This window comes from Centruroides sculpturatus, unplaced genomic scaffold (genome assembly GCF_000671375.1).
Source record: "Centruroides sculpturatus isolate CEXI.00-Female unplaced genomic scaffold, Cexi_2.0 scaffold375, whole genome shotgun sequence".
Taxonomy (NCBI): Eukaryota; Metazoa; Arthropoda; class Arachnida; order Scorpiones; family Buthidae; genus Centruroides; species Centruroides sculpturatus.
The window spans coordinates 256715-276088 of NW_019384589.1; the positions used below are offsets into that span (position 1 = coordinate 256715).

The 19374-nt window shown below is 35.6% G+C and overlaps 1 protein-coding gene across 2 annotated transcripts in view; it reads right to left on the reverse strand.

Annotated features, from left to right (window-relative positions):
• The window catches only part of LOC111624717 (coiled-coil domain-containing protein 93-like), a 49007-nt gene that overhangs the window by 10330 nt on the left and 19303 nt on the right, over nt 1-19374 (reverse strand). For both annotated transcript variants that reach the window (XM_023367630.1, XM_023367629.1), the window contains 5 exons: nt 19284-19355; nt 17883-17991; nt 13730-13812; nt 13626-13663; nt 13463-13547 (listed from right to left, as the gene is read on the reverse strand). In XM_023367630.1, the coding sequence (XP_023223398.1) occupies nt 13463-13547; nt 13626-13663; nt 13730-13812; nt 17883-17991; nt 19284-19355 (387 nt within the window). The remainder of the gene's footprint in view (nt 1-13462; nt 13548-13625; nt 13664-13729; nt 13813-17882; nt 17992-19283; nt 19356-19374) is intronic.

Consider the following 19374-nt stretch of genomic DNA (forward strand, 5'->3'; position numbering starts at 1 on the left):
ACATAGAAAAATGTTGCCTATCCCTGCTGTACACAATGCCATGTTACAATTTTTACACTCATATCTACTTTTATAAATATACATTCGAATACAAAGCTGTCATTTACAACTATTTATGCTTGCTCTGCACGTGTATAAAAAAATTTGATCGTCACGTTAGAGATTAGAATAATTGCCGAGTCTCACAATGTCATCAGATCTTTCAAAATTATGCCTGAAATAATGCCATTTTGTTTAAAAAAAAAAAAAAACCATTAATTAAATGAAAAATGAATTAACTTTAGCAATTAAAAGTTGATAAAGAGCAACCTCTACAAATCAACTCAGACTCGATCTTCAAAGGTTTAAATATAAGATTTGATAATTAATTTTACATCTTCCAGCAATACTTTATTAAAAACAAATGTTTTCAGCATAGTTTATGGACCTGCTTCAGGTTCTACATATCATTCAACTCAAACGTGTAAAACCTAGAGCTTAATTGAAGTTTCTTAGTTGGTGCCATGATAGTGCAGCTTTTCCTTTCCCAATTAAATCATTCAAAATCACAATTCTAGAACTTTTACATTTTACATTTGTTTAAAGTTTTTCAAAGCTGTTCATAGCTGGAACAGCAACAATAAGTAATTTCATACTGCATCAGCTCTCTAGAGCTTTAAGACGAGTTTCCAATAATTAGTTTTTATAATTAGTTGACCAGGAATTATATAAAGCTAATTCTGAAGCTCTGTATAGCTAGAGCCAAGTCGCAATTCTTGCATAGCTACAGTTGTGGAAATAGCTGTCATGTTCAGTACTATGTTTCCTTGCAATTCAGATAAATTTAAAAGATCCAAAATGTTCTGAATATGTGTAACTATATCATATATTTGAAGACAGAGAAGTGATACTACAATTTCTAATGTCAATCTCATAACTATTTTAGTCCTTTTTAAAGTAAATAAACAATGAGAAAATTTATTGGTTACTTAAATCATAACTATAATAGACCAATTAAATTGTTAGATGCTAAACATTGCAGTTTAAATTGCACTAGCTTGAATATTAATTTGATAAACTGTGATGAAACTTTGTGTAAAATTTTAAAGTCCGAAACAAAAATTAAGAACCAACAAACAAAATTATTTTGTGTAAACTTAATAAACTTGATAAAGAATGACTGCAAAAGCATTCGTTTATATCCTTTTACAACAAATCCATGCTTTTTCAATTTAGATTTCATTAAGATTGATTTATCTTAAATAAAATCAGTTTTCTATTGTTTTCTTTTTAATAATTAATAAATTGTATACTAATAAATTGATCTGTAAATAAATTGCGATCAAAACCAATTCTTTGATACAAACCTTGATTATACAATTCTACGAATCGACGTTGATACTGACTCAATTCGGCTCGAGCGGGAACCTCGTCGATCTTTCTTTGTAACGATGCAATTTCTCGATTTTTACGTGCCTTAAAATACAAAAAGCACATTACAATTAGTTGACATACCTATAAATTCTGCTTTCTGATTATTACGGTCTGATATACTCAAATGTATATTTAACCTGTACAATTTCTCTCTAAGAACTCTCTCCTTGAATGAATTATGCATAGAATAGAATAAATACAGTATTGTAACACAACCACTTCAGCAAATCTGCCAGAGGGGAGGACTTTCAATGAAAAACGGGCCCCTATTTATATAGTACGGTCCGAGTTCTCAGCCCGAGTAAGAATGAAGTGTCAAATAAATAAAAGATGTAAGTTGCTGGCCAATAAAATTGCTACTGGGAAGGAAGCAAATAGAAAAACCATGTTTACTGTACACATACAGTATAACGAAAGGAAAACATGATTAAACTGACATGTAATCTTGAGGTACAGAGCACCCAGAATGTTGTACCTTTCCTGCAAATTTCGCATTTGTTGTGTGCCGACTTGACAGTGTAGCAACTTTAACGGCCAGCAGTATGTATTATTTTTCAATATAGCTTACATTTATTGCAATACACATTTTTCATGACGTAGAATAACAATTTAAAATTATATTAAAAACAATCGTAGCACACATAGAGATGTTGAGAACGAATATATGGTATTTTAAAGGATTTTTAAGAGAAGACAACGTGCCTAGAACATTGAGACTTTCAAAAAATATATTAAAAAGGTAATAAAGAATGCTAAGAAACTATATAGACAGGAAACTATGAAAACTTAAAAGAAGATCCAACAGAAAACATCAAAAAGAAGCTGAAAACAATCATAAAACCTTATAAAGAGGAACTTATAAAGGAAAATGAGGAAACTAACATTTCGGACATTAATATTAGAATACCAATTCTAAAATTCAGTAAGATATTAATAACGAAAAATCTAGCATTTATAAGACTAGATATTAATTTGACGTATCCATCAATAGCAAGAGAAATGATTTATGAAGCATTAAAAGTAGAATGGAAAATAAAATTAGTGAAATTTGTATTTGAAAACAACTACTTACAAGATGGTGAAGGGAAATTCTATATGAAGAAAGATGAAAGATCACATTTTAATTTTGAAAACAAATAGTCGCCATCCTGGGCCAGATCGGGACTGTACGATGGATGAGGAAGTTTGATAAAGCCGCATTCTTTAACCTTTGCACAAAATGCAGAGTGAATGGATGGTTGTCGTGCAAGAGCCACACACCTTTTGGAATTTTACCACTTCTTTTCTCTTTTATAGCATCCCAGAGTATTATCATCAGGTTGGTATAATATTCATCATTTGCATTGTTTTAACAGCTGCAATGGTCAGTTAGCCTGAAGATGCCCATTTATCTTGGGTGAAAATGTTAGCCGTCTTACATTTTTGTGCTGGATATCGATTTATTTCACAAAAAAAAAACAACTGTACAAGTAAACTGTAACCATACATGCAAAGAATCACACCTAAATGCAAAATTTCCAGCTAAGAAACACCCAAATTCAATATTAAAACGTTTAGAACAGTTTTGTCATTTTACATTTCCTGGAGAGGGGCGATTAAACAGTGGCTAAAAATGCTCAAATATTGAATTTGGGTGTTTCTTTGCTGAAAATTTTTACAGTTAGGTGTGATTCTCTGAATTTATTTCACCATTTTTTTTTTATTTAATGTAGAATTTCTCTCCTTGAAGTCATCAATCAATAAAATGCTGTCGAAATCCCAGAGAACGATCGCCATAACTTTCTTTGTTGACTGTGACACTTTTGGCTTCATTGGAGATTTCTATGCATTATGTCATTCCATCAAATTCTCTTTTGGACAGAGGACTACAATATAGAACCATGGGTGTCATTCCGAAAAAACGATAGATTGCAGTACTATTTCTTTGTTTTCTTGGCAGAGATCCAAAAACTGTCAAGTGTAGTTGACCCGCTGTTGCTTCTGAAATGTAGAAAGAATTTTAGGCACCCCAACATACACTGACCTTATCCATTAACAAATGTTCATGAAGAATTTGAAGAACCGTTGTTTTCGATAAGTTCAATCTTACACAAATTTCTTTCATCTTCATCCATCAATTAGAAAGCACTACATCCTTGACAGGTGTAATGATTTCTTCGGTAATAACTGTAGACAGCTGCCTTCTGCATCATCAGAGATTCACTTCCAAGTTTAAAAAGTTTTGCCCATAGTTTTACCATTAAATACAATCGAGAAGCATTGCCGTACACATTATGAAAGCATTCGTGAATGTCCGATAATGTCCAACCCTTTTTTGCGAAGAACTTTGTCACTGCACAATACTCAAAATTAAACATAGTGCATACAGGTTACGTTAAACCATGTTATCTGACATGCAGGNGTTGTTTTCTAATCTAGAATTTTGGCCCTTCTAGAATTGTTTGTTTTCTAATCTAGAATTTTGGCCCTTCTAGAATTGTTCTAGAATATTTGGTGTTTCTAGGTTTGCTCTAGAACTCTTATCTAGAATTGTCCCTCCTGTTTAGACCCCTTTACTAGTGTTTAATTCTCCCTTTTAAACTCTTTCATCCCCATCTTCATTTCTGCTCAAGTGATTCCACATCCAGGGACGAAACTAAACGAGTACACCCAACACGTGAGAGTTAATCTATAAAACCTTCTTATATCTTATTTTACTTCAGTTTTATTACATTTATTATGAATAAACATGTATACAGTTTCATTTAAAGCAGATAAATTAAACAAGATACCATTCAGATGGGCGTCAGAAGCATTAAACTTTAATATGAAAATAATGGAAAATGGAAATATAAACGTCTAATACCTAGAAACAAGTATCAAAGTAAATTACTATTCTGCACTTGAAACCAATCAGAAAAGTAATTTTAGTTTTCTCTGTCGTAAACAATGACTATCGAATTGTTTTCTGTAATTGCTACACGAAGAAGAATTGTTTTCTATAATTGCTACTATATATATATATATACAACTAAATACTTTGTTACTGACATTTTCTGTATCTGAGTTGATAAGTAATTGCAGCTGCATGTGATTAAGTCGTCTGCAGCTAATGGAAACTGTTAGTTTCAGAATCTTTCAGCTCGATCCCCCTCTATTTGTAAACAATTATAATTGTTGTTTCTTAAACGTACAATAAGTAGACTAAAATTGTCACTTTATATACCTGTAAGAGACTAAGTATCCTACGAATCTGATCTTTTATACTAAATACATATGTAATTTCTATAGCTTCTGTACGTTACGACTGTTGTACTACATCAGTGTCAGCTGCAATATTCTGTAACTAAATTCGTGTATTGTGCAACTGAGATTTGGTATAGTTGTCTGTAAATAGGCAGTTTCTACTGAGAATATTCAGCAGATTTTCATTTATCGAGTCAACAGAAGTGACTTTCTAGTCCACTTGATTATGTAATTTAGGGATGTGATTTTCCTAATAATTAAATAAATTCAATTGCAGACATTCGTACGGAAAACAAATCAAAATTCAGTTCACCAGTGTAATTAAATTTTGTCGGTGATTAATAGTAGTATATTTAATAATTGACCACGTTTGCTTTAATTGTTTATCCTCTCCTGTTCTTTCCTTTGTTGTTTACAGTTTAATCAATTAAACAAGAAAAAATATTTTATAAATTTATCGAATTTATTCAATTGCTACAGAAAAGTCACACGTGAAGTACAGATGCTCAGAAATCACAATCACAATGGGCTCAGGTACAGTAGTTGTACAGAAATTGCAGTGTGCCCATTTACATATAGCTGTACAGAAATAGCAGCGTACCCTTACATATAGCTGTACAGAAATAGCAGTGTGCTCAGTTACATATAGCTGTACAGAAATAGCAGCGTGCTCAGGTACATATAGCTGTACAGAAATAGCAGCGTGCTCAGTTACATATAGCTGTACAGAAATAGCAGCGTGCTCAGTTACATATAGCTGTACAGAAATAGCAGCGTGCTCAGTTACATATAGCTGTACAGAAATAGCAGCGTGCTCAGTTACATATAGCTGTACAGAAATAGCAGCGTGCTCAGTTACATATAGCTGTACAGAAATAGCAGCGTGCTCAGTTACATATAGCTGTACAGAAATAGCAGCGTGCTCAGTTACATATAGCTGTACAGAAATAGCAGCGTGCTCAGTTACATATAGCTGTACAGAAATAGCAGCGTGCTCAGTTACATATAGCTGTACAGAAATAGCAGCGTGCTCAGTTACATATAGCTGTACAGAAATAGCAGCGTGCTCAGTTACATATAGCTGTACAGAAATAGCAGCGTGCTCAGTTACATATAGCTGTACAGAAATAGCAGCGTGCTCAGTTACATATAGCTGTACAGAAATAGCAGCGTGCTCAGTTACATATAGCTGTACAGAAATAGCAGCGTGCTCAGTTACATATAGCTGTACAGAAATAGCAGCGTGCTCAGTTACATATAGCTGTACAGAAATAGCAGCGTGCTCAGTTACATATAGCTGTACAGAAATAGCAGCGTGCTCAGTTACATATAGCTGTACAGAAATAGCAGCGTGCTCAGTTACATATAGCTGTACAGAAATAGCAGCGTGCTCAGTTACATATAGCTGTACAGAAATAGCAGCGTGCTCAGTTACATATAGCTGTACAGAAATAGCAGCGTGCTCAGTTACATATAGCTGTACAGAAATAGCAGCGTGCTCAGTTACATATAGCTGTACAGAAATAGCAGCGTGCTCAGTTACATATAGCTGTACAGAAATAGCAGCGTGCTCAGTTACATATAGCTGTACAGAAATAGCAGCGTGCTCAGTTACATATAGCTGTACAGAAATAGCAGCGTGCTCAGTTACATATAGCTGTACAGAAATAGCAGCGTGCTCAGTTACATATAGCTGTACAGAAATAGCAGCGTGCTCAGTTACATATAGCTGTACAGAAATAGCAGCGTGCTCAGTTACATATAGCTGTACAGAAATAGCAGCGTGCTCAGTTACATATAGCTGTACAGAAATAGCAGCGTGCTCAGTTACATATAGCTGTACAGAAATAGCAGCGTGCTCAGTTACATATAGCTGTACAGAAATAGCAGCGTGCTCAGTTACATATAGCTGTACAGAAATAGCAGCGTGCTCAGTTACATATAGCTGTACAGAAATAGCAGCGTGCTCAGTTACATATAGCTGTACAGAAATAGCAGCGTGCTCAGTTACATATAGCTGTACAGAAATAGCAGCGTGCTCAGTTACATATAGCTGTACAGAAATAGCAGCGTGCTCAGTTACATATAGCTGTACAGAAATAGCAGCGTGCTCAGTTACATATAGCTGTACAGAAATAGCAGCGTGCTCAGTTACATATAGCTGTACAGAAATAGCAGCGTGCTCAGTTACATATAGCTGTACAGAAATAGCAGCGTGCTCAGTTACATATAGCTGTACAGAAATAGCAGCGTGCTCAGTTACATATAGCTGTACAGAAATAGCAGCGTGCTCAGTTACATATAGCTGTACAGAAATAGCAGCGTGCTCAGTTACATATAGCTGTACAGAAATAGCAGCGTGCTCAGTTACATATAGCTGTACAGAAATAGCAGCGTGCTCAGTTACATATAGCTGTACAGAAATAGCAGCGTGCTCAGTTACATATAGCTGTACAGAAATAGCAGCGTGCTCAGTTACATATAGCTGTACAGAAATAGCAGCGTGCTCAGTTACATATAGCTGTACAGAAATAGCAGCGTGCTCAGTTACATATAGCTGTACAGAAATAGCAGCGTGCTCAGTTACATATAGCTGTACAGAAATAGCAGCGTGCTCAGTTACATATAGCTGTACAGAAATAGCAGCGTGCTCAGTTACATATAGCTGTACAGAAATAGCAGCGTGCTCAGTTACATATAGCTGTACAGAAATAGCAGCGTGCTCAGTTACATATAGCTGTACAGAAATAGCAGCGTGCTCAGTTACATATAGCTGTACAGAAATAGCAGCGTGCTCAGTTACATATAGCTGTACAGAAATAGCAGCGTGCTCAGTTACATATAGCTGTACAGAAATAGCAGCGTGCTCAGTTACATATAGCTGTACAGAAATAGCAGCGTGCTCAGTTACATATAGCTGTACAGAAATAGCAGCGTGCTCAGTTACATATAGCTGTACAGAAATAGCAGCGTGCTCAGTTACATATAGCTGTACAGAAATAGCAGCGTGCTCAGTTACATATAGCTGTACAGAAATAGCAGCGTGCTCAGTTACATATAGCTGTACAGAAATAGCAGCGTGCTCAGTTACATATAGCTGTACAGAAATAGCAGCGTGCTCAGTTACATATAGCTGTACAGAAATAGCAGCGTGCTCAGTTACATATAGCTGTACAGAAATAGCAGCGTGCTCAGTTACATATAGCTGTACAGAAATAGCAGCGTGCTCAGTTACATATAGCTGTACAGAAATAGCAGCGTGCTCAGTTACATATAGCTGTACAGAAATAGCAGCGTGCTCAGTTACATATAGCTGTACAGAAATAGCAGCGTGCTCAGTTACATATAGCTGTACAGAAATAGCAGCGTGCTCAGTTACATATAGCTGTACAGAAATAGCAGCGTGCTCAGTTACATATAGCTGTACAGAAATAGCAGCGTGCTCAGTTACATATAGCTGTACAGAAATAGCAGCGTGCTCAGTTACATATAGCTGTACAGAAATAGCAGCGTGCTCAGTTACATATAGCTGTACAGAAATAGCAGCGTGCTCAGTTACATATAGCTGTACAGAAATAGCAGCGTGCTCAGTTACATATAGCTGTACAGAAATAGCAGCGTGCTCAGTTACATATAGCTGTACAGAAATAGCAGCGTGCTCAGTTACATATAGCTGTACAGAAATAGCAGCGTGCTCAGTTACATATAGCTGTACAGAAATAGCAGCGTGCTCAGTTACATATAGCTGTACAGAAATAGCAGCGTGCTCAGTTACATATAGCTGTACAGAAATAGCAGCGTGCTCAGTTACATATAGCTGTACAGAAATAGCAGCGTGCTCAGTTACATATAGCTGTACAGAAATAGCAGCGTGCTCAGTTACATATAGCTGTACAGAAATAGCAGCGTGCTCAGTTACATATAGCTGTACAGAAATAGCAGCGTGCTCAGTTACATATAGCTGTACAGAAATAGCAGCGTGCTCAGTTACATATAGCTGTACAGAAATAGCAGCGTGCTCAGTTACATATAGCTGTACAGAAATAGCAGCGTGCTCAGTTACATATAGCTGTACAGAAATAGCAGCGTGCTCAGTTACATATAGCTGTACAGAAATAGCAGCGTGCTCAGTTACATATAGCTGTACAGAAATAGCAGCGTGCTCAGTTACATATAGCTGTACAGAAATAGCAGCGTGCTCAGTTACATATAGCTGTACAGAAATAGCAGCGTGCTCAGTTACATATAGCTGTACAGAAATAGCAGCGTGCTCAGTTACATATAGCTGTACAGAAATAGCAGCGTGCTCAGTTACATATAGCTGTACAGAAATAGCAGCGTGCTCAGTTACATATAGCTGTACAGAAATAGCAGCGTGCTCAGTTACATATAGCTGTACAGAAATAGCAGCGTGCTCAGTTACATATAGCTGTACAGAAATAGCAGCGTGCTCAGTTACATATAGCTGTACAGAAATAGCAGCGTGCTCAGTTACATATAGCTGTACAGAAATAGCAGCGTGCTCAGTTACATATAGCTGTACAGAAATAGCAGCGTGCTCAGTTACATATAGCTGTACAGAAATAGCAGCGTGCTCAGTTACATATAGCTGTACAGAAATAGCAGCGTGCTCAGTTACATATAGCTGTACAGAAATAGCAGCGTGCTCAGTTACATATAGCTGTACAGAAATAGCAGCGTGCTCAGTTACATATAGCTGTACAGAAATAGCAGCGTGCTCAGTTACATATAGCTGTACAGAAATAGCAGCGTGCTCAGTTACATATAGCTGTACAGAAATAGCAGCGTGCTCAGTTACATATAGCTGTACAGAAATAGCAGCGTGCTCAGTTACATATAGCTGTACAGAAATAGCAGCGTGCTCAGTTACATATAGCTGTACAGAAATAGCAGCGTGCTCAGTTACATATAGCTGTACAGAAATAGCAGCGTGCTCAGTTACATATAGCTGTACAGAAATAGCAGCGTGCTCAGTTACATATAGCTGTACAGAAATAGCAGCGTGCTCAGTTACATATAGCTGTACAGAAATAGCAGCGTGCTCAGTTACATATAGCTGTACAGAAATAGCAGCGTGCTCAGTTACATATAGCTGTACAGAAATAGCAGCGTGCTCAGTTACATATAGCTGTACAGAAATAGCAGCGTGCTCAGTTACATATAGCTGTACAGAAATAGCAGCGTGCTCAGTTACATATAGCTGTACAGAAATAGCAGCGTGCTCAGTTACATATAGCTGTACAGAAATAGCAGCGTGCTCAGTTACATATAGCTGTACAGAAATAGCAGCGTGCTCAGTTACATATAGCTGTACAGAAATAGCAGCGTGCTCAGTTACATATAGCTGTACAGAAATAGCAGCGTGCTCAGTTACATATAGCTGTACAGAAATAGCAGCGTGCTCAGTTACATATAGCTGTACAGAAATAGCAGCGTGCTCAGTTACATATAGCTGTACAGAAATAGCAGCGTGCTCAGTTACATATAGCTGTACAGAAATAGCAGCGTGCTCAGTTACATATAGCTGTACAGAAATAGCAGCGTGCTCAGTTACATATAGCTGTACAGAAATAGCAGCGTGCTCAGTTACATATAGCTGTACAGAAATAGCAGCGTGCTCAGTTACATATAGCTGTACAGAAATAGCAGCGTGCTCAGTTACATATAGCTGTACAGAAATAGCAGCGTGCTCAGTTACATATAGCTGTACAGAAATAGCAGCGTGCTCAGTTACATATAGCTGTACAGAAATAGCAGCGTGCTCAGTTACATATAGCTGTACAGAAATAGCAGCGTGCTCAGTTACATATAGCTGTACAGAAATAGCAGCGTGCTCAGTTACATATAGCTGTACAGAAATAGCAGCGTGCTCAGTTACATATAGCTGTACAGAAATAGCAGCGTGCTCAGTTACATATAGCTGTACAGAAATAGCAGCGTGCTCAGTTACATATAGCTGTACAGAAATAGCAGCGTGCTCAGTTACATATAGCTGTACAGAAATAGCAGCGTGCTCAGTTACATATAGCTGTACAGAAATAGCAGCGTGCTCAGTTACATATAGCTGTACAGAAATAGCAGCGTGCTCAGTTACATATAGCTGTACAGAAATAGCAGCGTGCTCAGTTACATATAGCTGTACAGAAATAGCAGCGTGCTCAGTTACATATAGCTGTACAGAAATAGCAGCGTGCTCAGTTACATATAGCTGTACAGAAATAGCAGCGTGCTCAGTTACATATAGCTGTACAGAAATAGCAGCGTGCTCAGTTACATATAGCTGTACAGAAATAGCAGCGTGCTCAGTTACATATAGCTGTACAGAAATAGCAGCGTGCTCAGTTACATATAGCTGTACAGAAATAGCAGCGTGCTCAGTTACATATAGCTGTACAGAAATAGCAGCGTGCTCAGTTACATATAGCTGTACAGAAATAGCAGCGTGCTCAGTTACATATAGCTGTACAGAAATAGCAGCGTGCTCAGTTACATATAGCTGTACAGAAATAGCAGCGTGCTCAGTTACATATAGCTGTACAGAAATAGCAGCGTGCTCAGTTACATATAGCTGTACAGAAATAGCAGCGTGCTCAGTTACATATAGCTGTACAGAAATAGCAGCGTGCTCAGTTACATATAGCTGTACAGAAATAGCAGCGTGCTCAGTTACATATAGCTGTACAGAAATAGCAGCGTGCTCAGTTACATATAGCTGTACAGAAATAGCAGCGTGCTCAGTTACATATAGCTGTACAGAAATAGCAGCGTGCTCAGTTACATATAGCTGTACAGAAATAGCAGCGTGCTCAGTTACATATAGCTGTACAGAAATAGCAGCGTGCTCAGTTACATATAGCTGTACAGAAATAGCAGCGTGCTCAGTTACATATAGCTGTACAGAAATAGCAGCGTGCTCAGTTACATATAGCTGTACAGAAATAGCAGCGTGCTCAGTTACATATAGCTGTACAGAAATAGCAGCGTGCTCAGTTACATATAGCTGTACAGAAATAGCAGCGTGCTCAGTTACATATAGCTGTACAGAAATAGCAGCGTGCTCAGTTACATATAGCTGTACAGAAATAGCAGCGTGCTCAGTTACATATAGCTGTACAGAAATAGCAGCGTGCTCAGTTACATATAGCTGTACAGAAATAGCAGCGTGCTCAGTTACATATAGCTGTACAGAAATAGCAGCGTGCTCAGTTACATATAGCTGTACAGAAATAGCAGCGTGCTCAGTTACATATAGCTGTACAGAAATAGCAGCGTGCTCAGTTACATATAGCTGTACAGAAATAGCAGCGTGCTCAGTTACATATAGCTGTACAGAAATAGCAGCGTGCTCAGTTACATATAGCTGTACAGAAATAGCAGCGTGCTCAGTTACATATAGCTGTACAGAAATAGCAGCGTGCTCAGTTACATATAGCTGTACAGAAATAGCAGCGTGCTCAGTTACATATAGCTGTACAGAAATAGCAGCGTGCTCAGTTACATATAGCTGTACAGAAATAGCAGCGTGCTCAGTTACATATAGCTGTACAGAAATAGCAGCGTGCTCAGTTACATATAGCTGTACAGAAATAGCAGCGTGCTCAGTTACATATAGCTGTACAGAAATAGCAGCGTGCTCAGTTACATATAGCTGTACAGAAATAGCAGCGTGCTCAGTTACATATAGCTGTACAGAAATAGCAGCGTGCTCAGTTACATATAGCTGTACAGAAATAGCAGCGTGCTCAGTTACATATAGCTGTACAGAAATAGCAGCGTGCTCAGTTACATATAGCTGTACAGAAATAGCAGCGTGCTCAGTTACATATAGCTGTACAGAAATAGCAGCGTGCTCAGTTACATATAGCTGTACAGAAATAGCAGCGTGCTCAGTTACATATAGCTGTACAGAAATAGCAGCGTGCTCAGTTACATATAGCTGTACAGAAATAGCAGCGTGCTCAGTTACATATAGCTGTACAGAAATAGCAGCGTGCTCAGTTACATATAGCTGTACAGAAATAGCAGCGTGCTCAGTTACATATAGCTGTACAGAAATAGCAGCGTGCTCAGTTACATATAGCTGTACAGAAATAGCAGCGTGCTCAGTTACATATAGCTGTACAGAAATAGCAGCGTGCTCAGTTACATATAGCTGTACAGAAATAGCAGCGTGCTCAGTTACATATAGCTGTACAGAAATAGCAGCGTGCTCAGTTACATATAGCTGTACAGAAATAGCAGCGTGCTCAGTTACATATAGCTGTACAGAAATAGCAGCGTGCTCAGTTACATATAGCTGTACAGAAATAGCAGCGTGCTCAGTTACATATAGCTGTACAGAAATAGCAGCGTGCTCAGTTACATATAGCTGTACAGAAATAGCAGCGTGCTCAGTTACATATAGCTGTACAGAAATAGCAGCGTGCTCAGTTACATATAGCTGTACAGAAATAGCAGCGTGCTCAGTTACATATAGCTGTACAGAAATAGCAGCGTGCTCAGTTACATATAGCTGTACAGAAATAGCAGCGTGCTCAGTTACATATAGCTGTACAGAAATAGCAGCGTGCTCAGTTACATATAGCTGTACAGAAATAGCAGCGTGCTCAGTTACATATAGCTGTACAGAAATAGCAGCGTGCTCAGTTACATATAGCTGTACAGAAATAGCAGCGTGCTCAGTTACATATAGCTGTACAGAAATAGCAGCGTGCTCAGTTACATATAGCTGTACAGAAATAGCAGCGTGCTCAGTTANATATATATATATATATATATAAAACGTGTCAAAATATATAATTACCCTGATTTTGTTTTGACATATTCCATCGACAATCTGTTGAAACTGGGATAAGAACTGATCTCTCGTTCCAGGAGATGCCATAGCACTAAAGTAACAAAGTTTATTGTCGATTAATTTCGTCGTTCAATTAGCTTATCGTACGACTAAAATTTATTATACTTACGTTGAAAAGTTATCCAAAATGGAATTCAACAAATTAACCTGAATTAAGATTTAAACGATTAAAAGCATTATAAACAAGATTTAAATATTTTAAAAATGATTTACCTCTTTAGAAAGATACATTTTTGTGTCATCCAATGTGTTGTATAATGTATAGAACTGTTTTGTTTCCTTATGTTTGGCAGCCACTATAAAAATTTTATATTAATTATTTCACGGAAAACCACAAATATTAAATAAACCAAAATTCTTTATATCACTCAAAGATTTAAGCTTGCCGAGCATCTATCATGGTCTAGTATTAACTACTCTGATTATAACAAAGTTTCAGTGTCCAACCTCAATAAAGACTAATGTTGCATATATTCAAACATCAAACCGCATCTAAGCACCTAAAAGACTAATATCCTATACATTTACATGGGATATGACTTTGAATATGTGACATAAACCTCCCCTTATCCCAGATTTTTCCACTGTTGCATGGGAAATGCCTCGTCACCTTGCCTGTATGAAAATGTAACAAGCACCTCTTGCAATAATGTCTGTATTACTTCATATTTGAGATTTTTGGGCAATCTGTCAACAGGGAGTGCTTCCTGGGAAAATTTTCTACAAGAAACTAGACTGTATTTAGTGCTACGTGTAAAATAAACCTTTAAAATTCACGTGGCCATTCCCCTGGTAAAACAAGAGCCTGTGACCAACTACCAGAGTTGCGTGGTTTTATCTGCTCGGCCACACCCAAAAAAACTGACGTATACTTATAAGAAAAAGCTTAATTAACAGTAAAAACTACTATTTATCCTAAAATGTCTTACAATTCTGAAAAATTATAATCCATAAATTGGCAGCTAAAAAGTACTGTTCTAAACAATAAATTAATACTAATTCTATATTAAAAATATTCACAAATTCGATAAAAATTTAAAAATTCTCTTCATATCTTGTCCTTGTCAACACCTCGGGAACACAAGTCTTTACAGGCAGAGCTGACCCTTCACTCGAGGCGACTGGTCTGCCTCAGTATGCAAAAACGTTAAAAAAATATCCAGGCAAAGCCACAATTTCAATAAAATATATTAATACTTCACCCATAAAGACTAACATTCTTGAGGTGTTGACAAGTACAATACACTTCTACATTGCAAATATATTTAATATTAATTACAGTCGGGCCATTAATAATTCCACACTCAATTTATGCACTTACAGAACTGCACGGTAGTTAAACGTACAATATGCTTAGTTTGCATTTTGTTAAAACACTTAACACATTCAAAGCCAAGTTATGCTGCATCTGCAAGCAATATCTAGCTAATTTTGTTTAAACATAAGCTTAATGTATTCAATACATTGGGAAAAAACTTTTTCTGAGTTATTTTATGAGTAAAAGTGTGCAAATTTTTTATATATAAATCATTTAATGTCTACACAAACACATGTTAGAACATGCCACATATACATTAAACATATAGGGCATTTCAGAACCGTACAAACAAACTTCAGGGAGTTATAGAAAATATAACTCTTTCTAACCTGTTACCGGTGTGTCTACTAACTCTTAACGATCCAAAACGAACCAAAACTCAGGAGTTTTGGTTCGTTTTGAATCGTTAAGAGTTAGTAGATGCACCGGTAACAGGTTAGAAAGAGTTATATTACTATTCTCCGGTGTTGTAGTAAAGATGTGTAGAGTTATAGAAAACTCGAAGATTGTTTGGTGTCCTCTATAAATCTCCGAAGTGCCGGTATGTTTTTGAAACACCCTGTATATGCATAAAACTTATGCATAAAATACAAAACAAATGCTTAAAATATTTTATAAATAAATGAAAAGTTAACTTTTATACTAAAATTTCTAAAACATGTATCTGTACACCAGGAGTGAGCAATTTGCAGCCTGCATTAATAGTGTGGGGGGCTCGTGTCACATAAAATATTAATAAATATATCAATTTATCAGCTTAAGGAAGTATGCAGCAAAAATTCTATCGTTATTTTCTACAACTTTTACGTATGTAAACAACTTTTCCACAATGAATTCAGTAAAAATTGAAACAAGAAATTGGCTAACAGACTCACATCAAAACTAATTTAACACCAGTAGTGACTAAAATTCAACCAAATATTTCTGATATATTATGTTCACATCAGTTCCAGAAGTTAAATTAAGTATACCTATGTTAGTTTATAATTATACTAGCAGACCATAATTATACTACAAAATGTATCTCTTATAAATGTATATCACTTCCCCCGCGGGGGAATTTTGAATAATCGCCTTTTAGTGTATATTCTGTTGACGTACCCTATTAAAACTCAATCAAAAATGCAAAAAACCACATATAATATAGTATAAATAGAAGCAGAGTTCTTCACGGTAAGCCTTAATCCTGTCTATCTCTACCCCAGTAGGGGGAATTTCAATACGTATATATTATATAAAAACACGTGCGTATTCGAATGCAACATTGTGACAAAGTTTCAAAGGAATCGGTAGGAACAAACGAATATTACATTTTTATTTATATAGATAGATGATGATCAGCTATAGTTCATCCTCACAGAAAAGCAAACTTAGGTCTTCGTACTCATCAGCAGAGTAAGTGCCATCTGTTGGACATAAAAGTCTTAATCCTAGATGATATCTTTTAATTTATATGAATGTTTAATGGAATAATATACAGCCTATGTCCACCCTGAAATTCCATCCTAAATATTGTGAAAGAATTTTTGAAATTAGATGAGTAGTTTCGAAGATTATCTCCTACATCCAAACTTACAAACTTTACCTCTTTATAACATTAGTATAGATATATGAATAAACAATAGTGATTTATCAGCATTGTTTTTTTCTTTTATCTCTTGTATGCGACTCGCATCAGTTCAAAAGTTTTAAAATATGGCCCTTACATAGAAAAATGTTGCCTATCCCTGCTGTACACAATGCCATGTTACAATTTTTACACTCATATCTACTTTTATAAATATACATTCGAATACAAAGCTGTCATTTACAACCATTTATGCTTGCTCTGCACGTGTATAAAAAAATTTGATCGTCACGTTAGAGATTAGAATAATTGCCGAGTCTCACAATGTCATCAGATCTTTCAAAATTATGCCTGAAATAATGCCATTTTGTTTAAAAAAAAAAAAACCATTAATTAAATGAAAAATGAATTAACTTTAGCAATTAAAAGTTGATAAAGAGCAACCTCTACAAATCAACTCAGACTCGATCTTCAAAGGTTTAAATATAAGATTTGATAATTAATTTTACATCTTCCAGCAATACTTTATTAAAAACAAATGTTTTCAGCATAGTTTATGGACCTGCTTCAGGTTCTACATATCATTCAACTCAAACGTGTAAAACCTAGAGCTTAATTGAAGTTTCTTAGTTGGTGCCATGATAGTGCAGCTTTTCCTTTCCCAATTAAATCATTCAAAATCACAATTCTAGAACTTTTACATTTTACATTTGTTTAAAGTTTTTCAAAGCTGTTCATAGCTGGAACAGCAACAATAAGTAATTTCATACTGCATCAGCTCTCTAGAGCTTTAAGACGAGTTTCCAATAATTAGTTTTTATAATTAGTTGACCAGGAATTATATAAAGCTAATTCTGAAGCTCTGTATAGCTAGAGCCAAGTCGCAATTCTTGCATAGCTACAGTTGTGGAAATAGCTGTCATGTTCAGTACTATGTTTCCTTGCAATTCAGATAAATTTAAAAGATCCAAAATGTTCTGAATATGTGTAACTATATCATATATTTGAAGACAGAGAAGTGATACTACAATTTCTAATGTCAATCTCATAACTATTTTAGTCCTTTTTAAAGTAAATAAACAATGAGAAAATTTATTGGTTACTTAAATCATAACTATAATAGACCAATTAAATTGTTAGATGCTAAACATTGCAGTTTAAATTGCACTAGCTTGAATATTAATTTGATAAACTGTGATGAAACTTCGTGTAAAATTTTAAAGTCCGAAACAAAAATTAAGAACCAACAAACAAAATTATTTTGTGTAAACTTAATAAACTTGATAAAGAATGACCGCAAAAGCATTCGTTTATATCCTTTTACAACAAATCCATGCTTTTTCAATTTAGATTTCATTAAGATTGATTTATCTTAAATAAAATCAGTTTTCTATTGTTTTCTTTTTAATAATTAATAAATTGTATACTAATAAATTGATCTGTAAATAAATTGCGATCAAAACCAATTCTTTGATACAAACCTTGATTATACAATTCTACGAATCGACGTTGATACTGACTCAATTCGGCTCGAGCGGGAACCTCGTCGATCTTTCTTTGTAACGATGCAATTTCTCGATTTTTACGTGCCTTAAAATACAAAAAGCACATTACAATTAGTTGACATCTCATGTATACTGCATCAATATTAATTAAACATAAATATACTACAGATCTAATAATAAATATACTACAGATATTATGGTGATTGAGGTGATTAGTGCACCATCCTACTGCTCCGGGGAACCCAAGAACAGATCCAAAAACCTCAAAATCTTTCACCGATTGATCTGTTGCAGATACATCAGGCCCCATATAAACTGTGTGCCTGACAGAAACCACATTGTGTATGGATAAAAGGCCCTTTTCATGCCCATACGGTGTAAAGAATTAAAAATATATAGGCTATATATTTATATACAAGATTTCAAAAACATTTACTTATTATAGTATTGGTAAAATATATTGATATTATTTTATATAAATATCTTTACCGATTATGCTTTGAAATTCTATGTTATACATATATAAACATCCCAAAGCCCAATATTATAGTAAGATTCCAGACAACTACTGGATTAAATTGAGTATTTTACTACTACTATTTTTTTTAATTAATTTCTAAATAATTTGGTATTAGTGGTAAGTGTTTAATTTATTTACAAAAACAAATTAACATTATAAATTATTTCCAAATTAAACAAAATGAGGAGGAGACGTCATTCATCTACGTGTGGAGCAGTAAATCAGAGTGGTTAAATAAGTTAAACAAAGCAAAATTAAAAGAAATCGGTGTTTTTTTTCTGTAGAGTAGAAAAAAAGCAAAATTTGGCATCACTATATGTACTCCCCGATATGCAAACTAGCAGGCGTTTGTGTGAGACTGCATCCATTTACAGGGATGGGCATCCTTAAACTTTTTATTAGAAGTAATTTTGAGTTTTGTAGATATGAAGATCAAATCTAGGATAAAATCAAATCGATATATATTTGAAGAAAACTATAAAAGCTAGTTTACGGTCCAATAGAAACATGGAGATTCATGGTTGCTAGCTGTCACAGGAATTAAAAATACATTGTCCAGTGGCTAACTTGGTAGGATTGGCATCGAATGTCGAAGCCGAACGTCATTCAACTTTACAGTTGAATGACGTTCCGCTACACTAGAAGTGCGCATCTAACAAAGCAGATGACAAACTTTGCGAAACTCCACAAACTCTGCCATCACAGTGCTGCATAACTATTGGACTGCAAACAAACTCTAATTTTTAAAAAATGTTATAAATACTCTCTTAGTTTATTTTATGTACAAACTAACAATTCAAATAAAATTTTTCTACATGAATGACACATAAAACAATGCTACCAAATTTTCAACGTACCAGTAGTCCTCGTATCTTTTGTAGCTTTTCTTTGTCAGTAGAATATTGTTTCTCTATTACTTCTCTCCGTTCCTATAATATTAGAAAAATT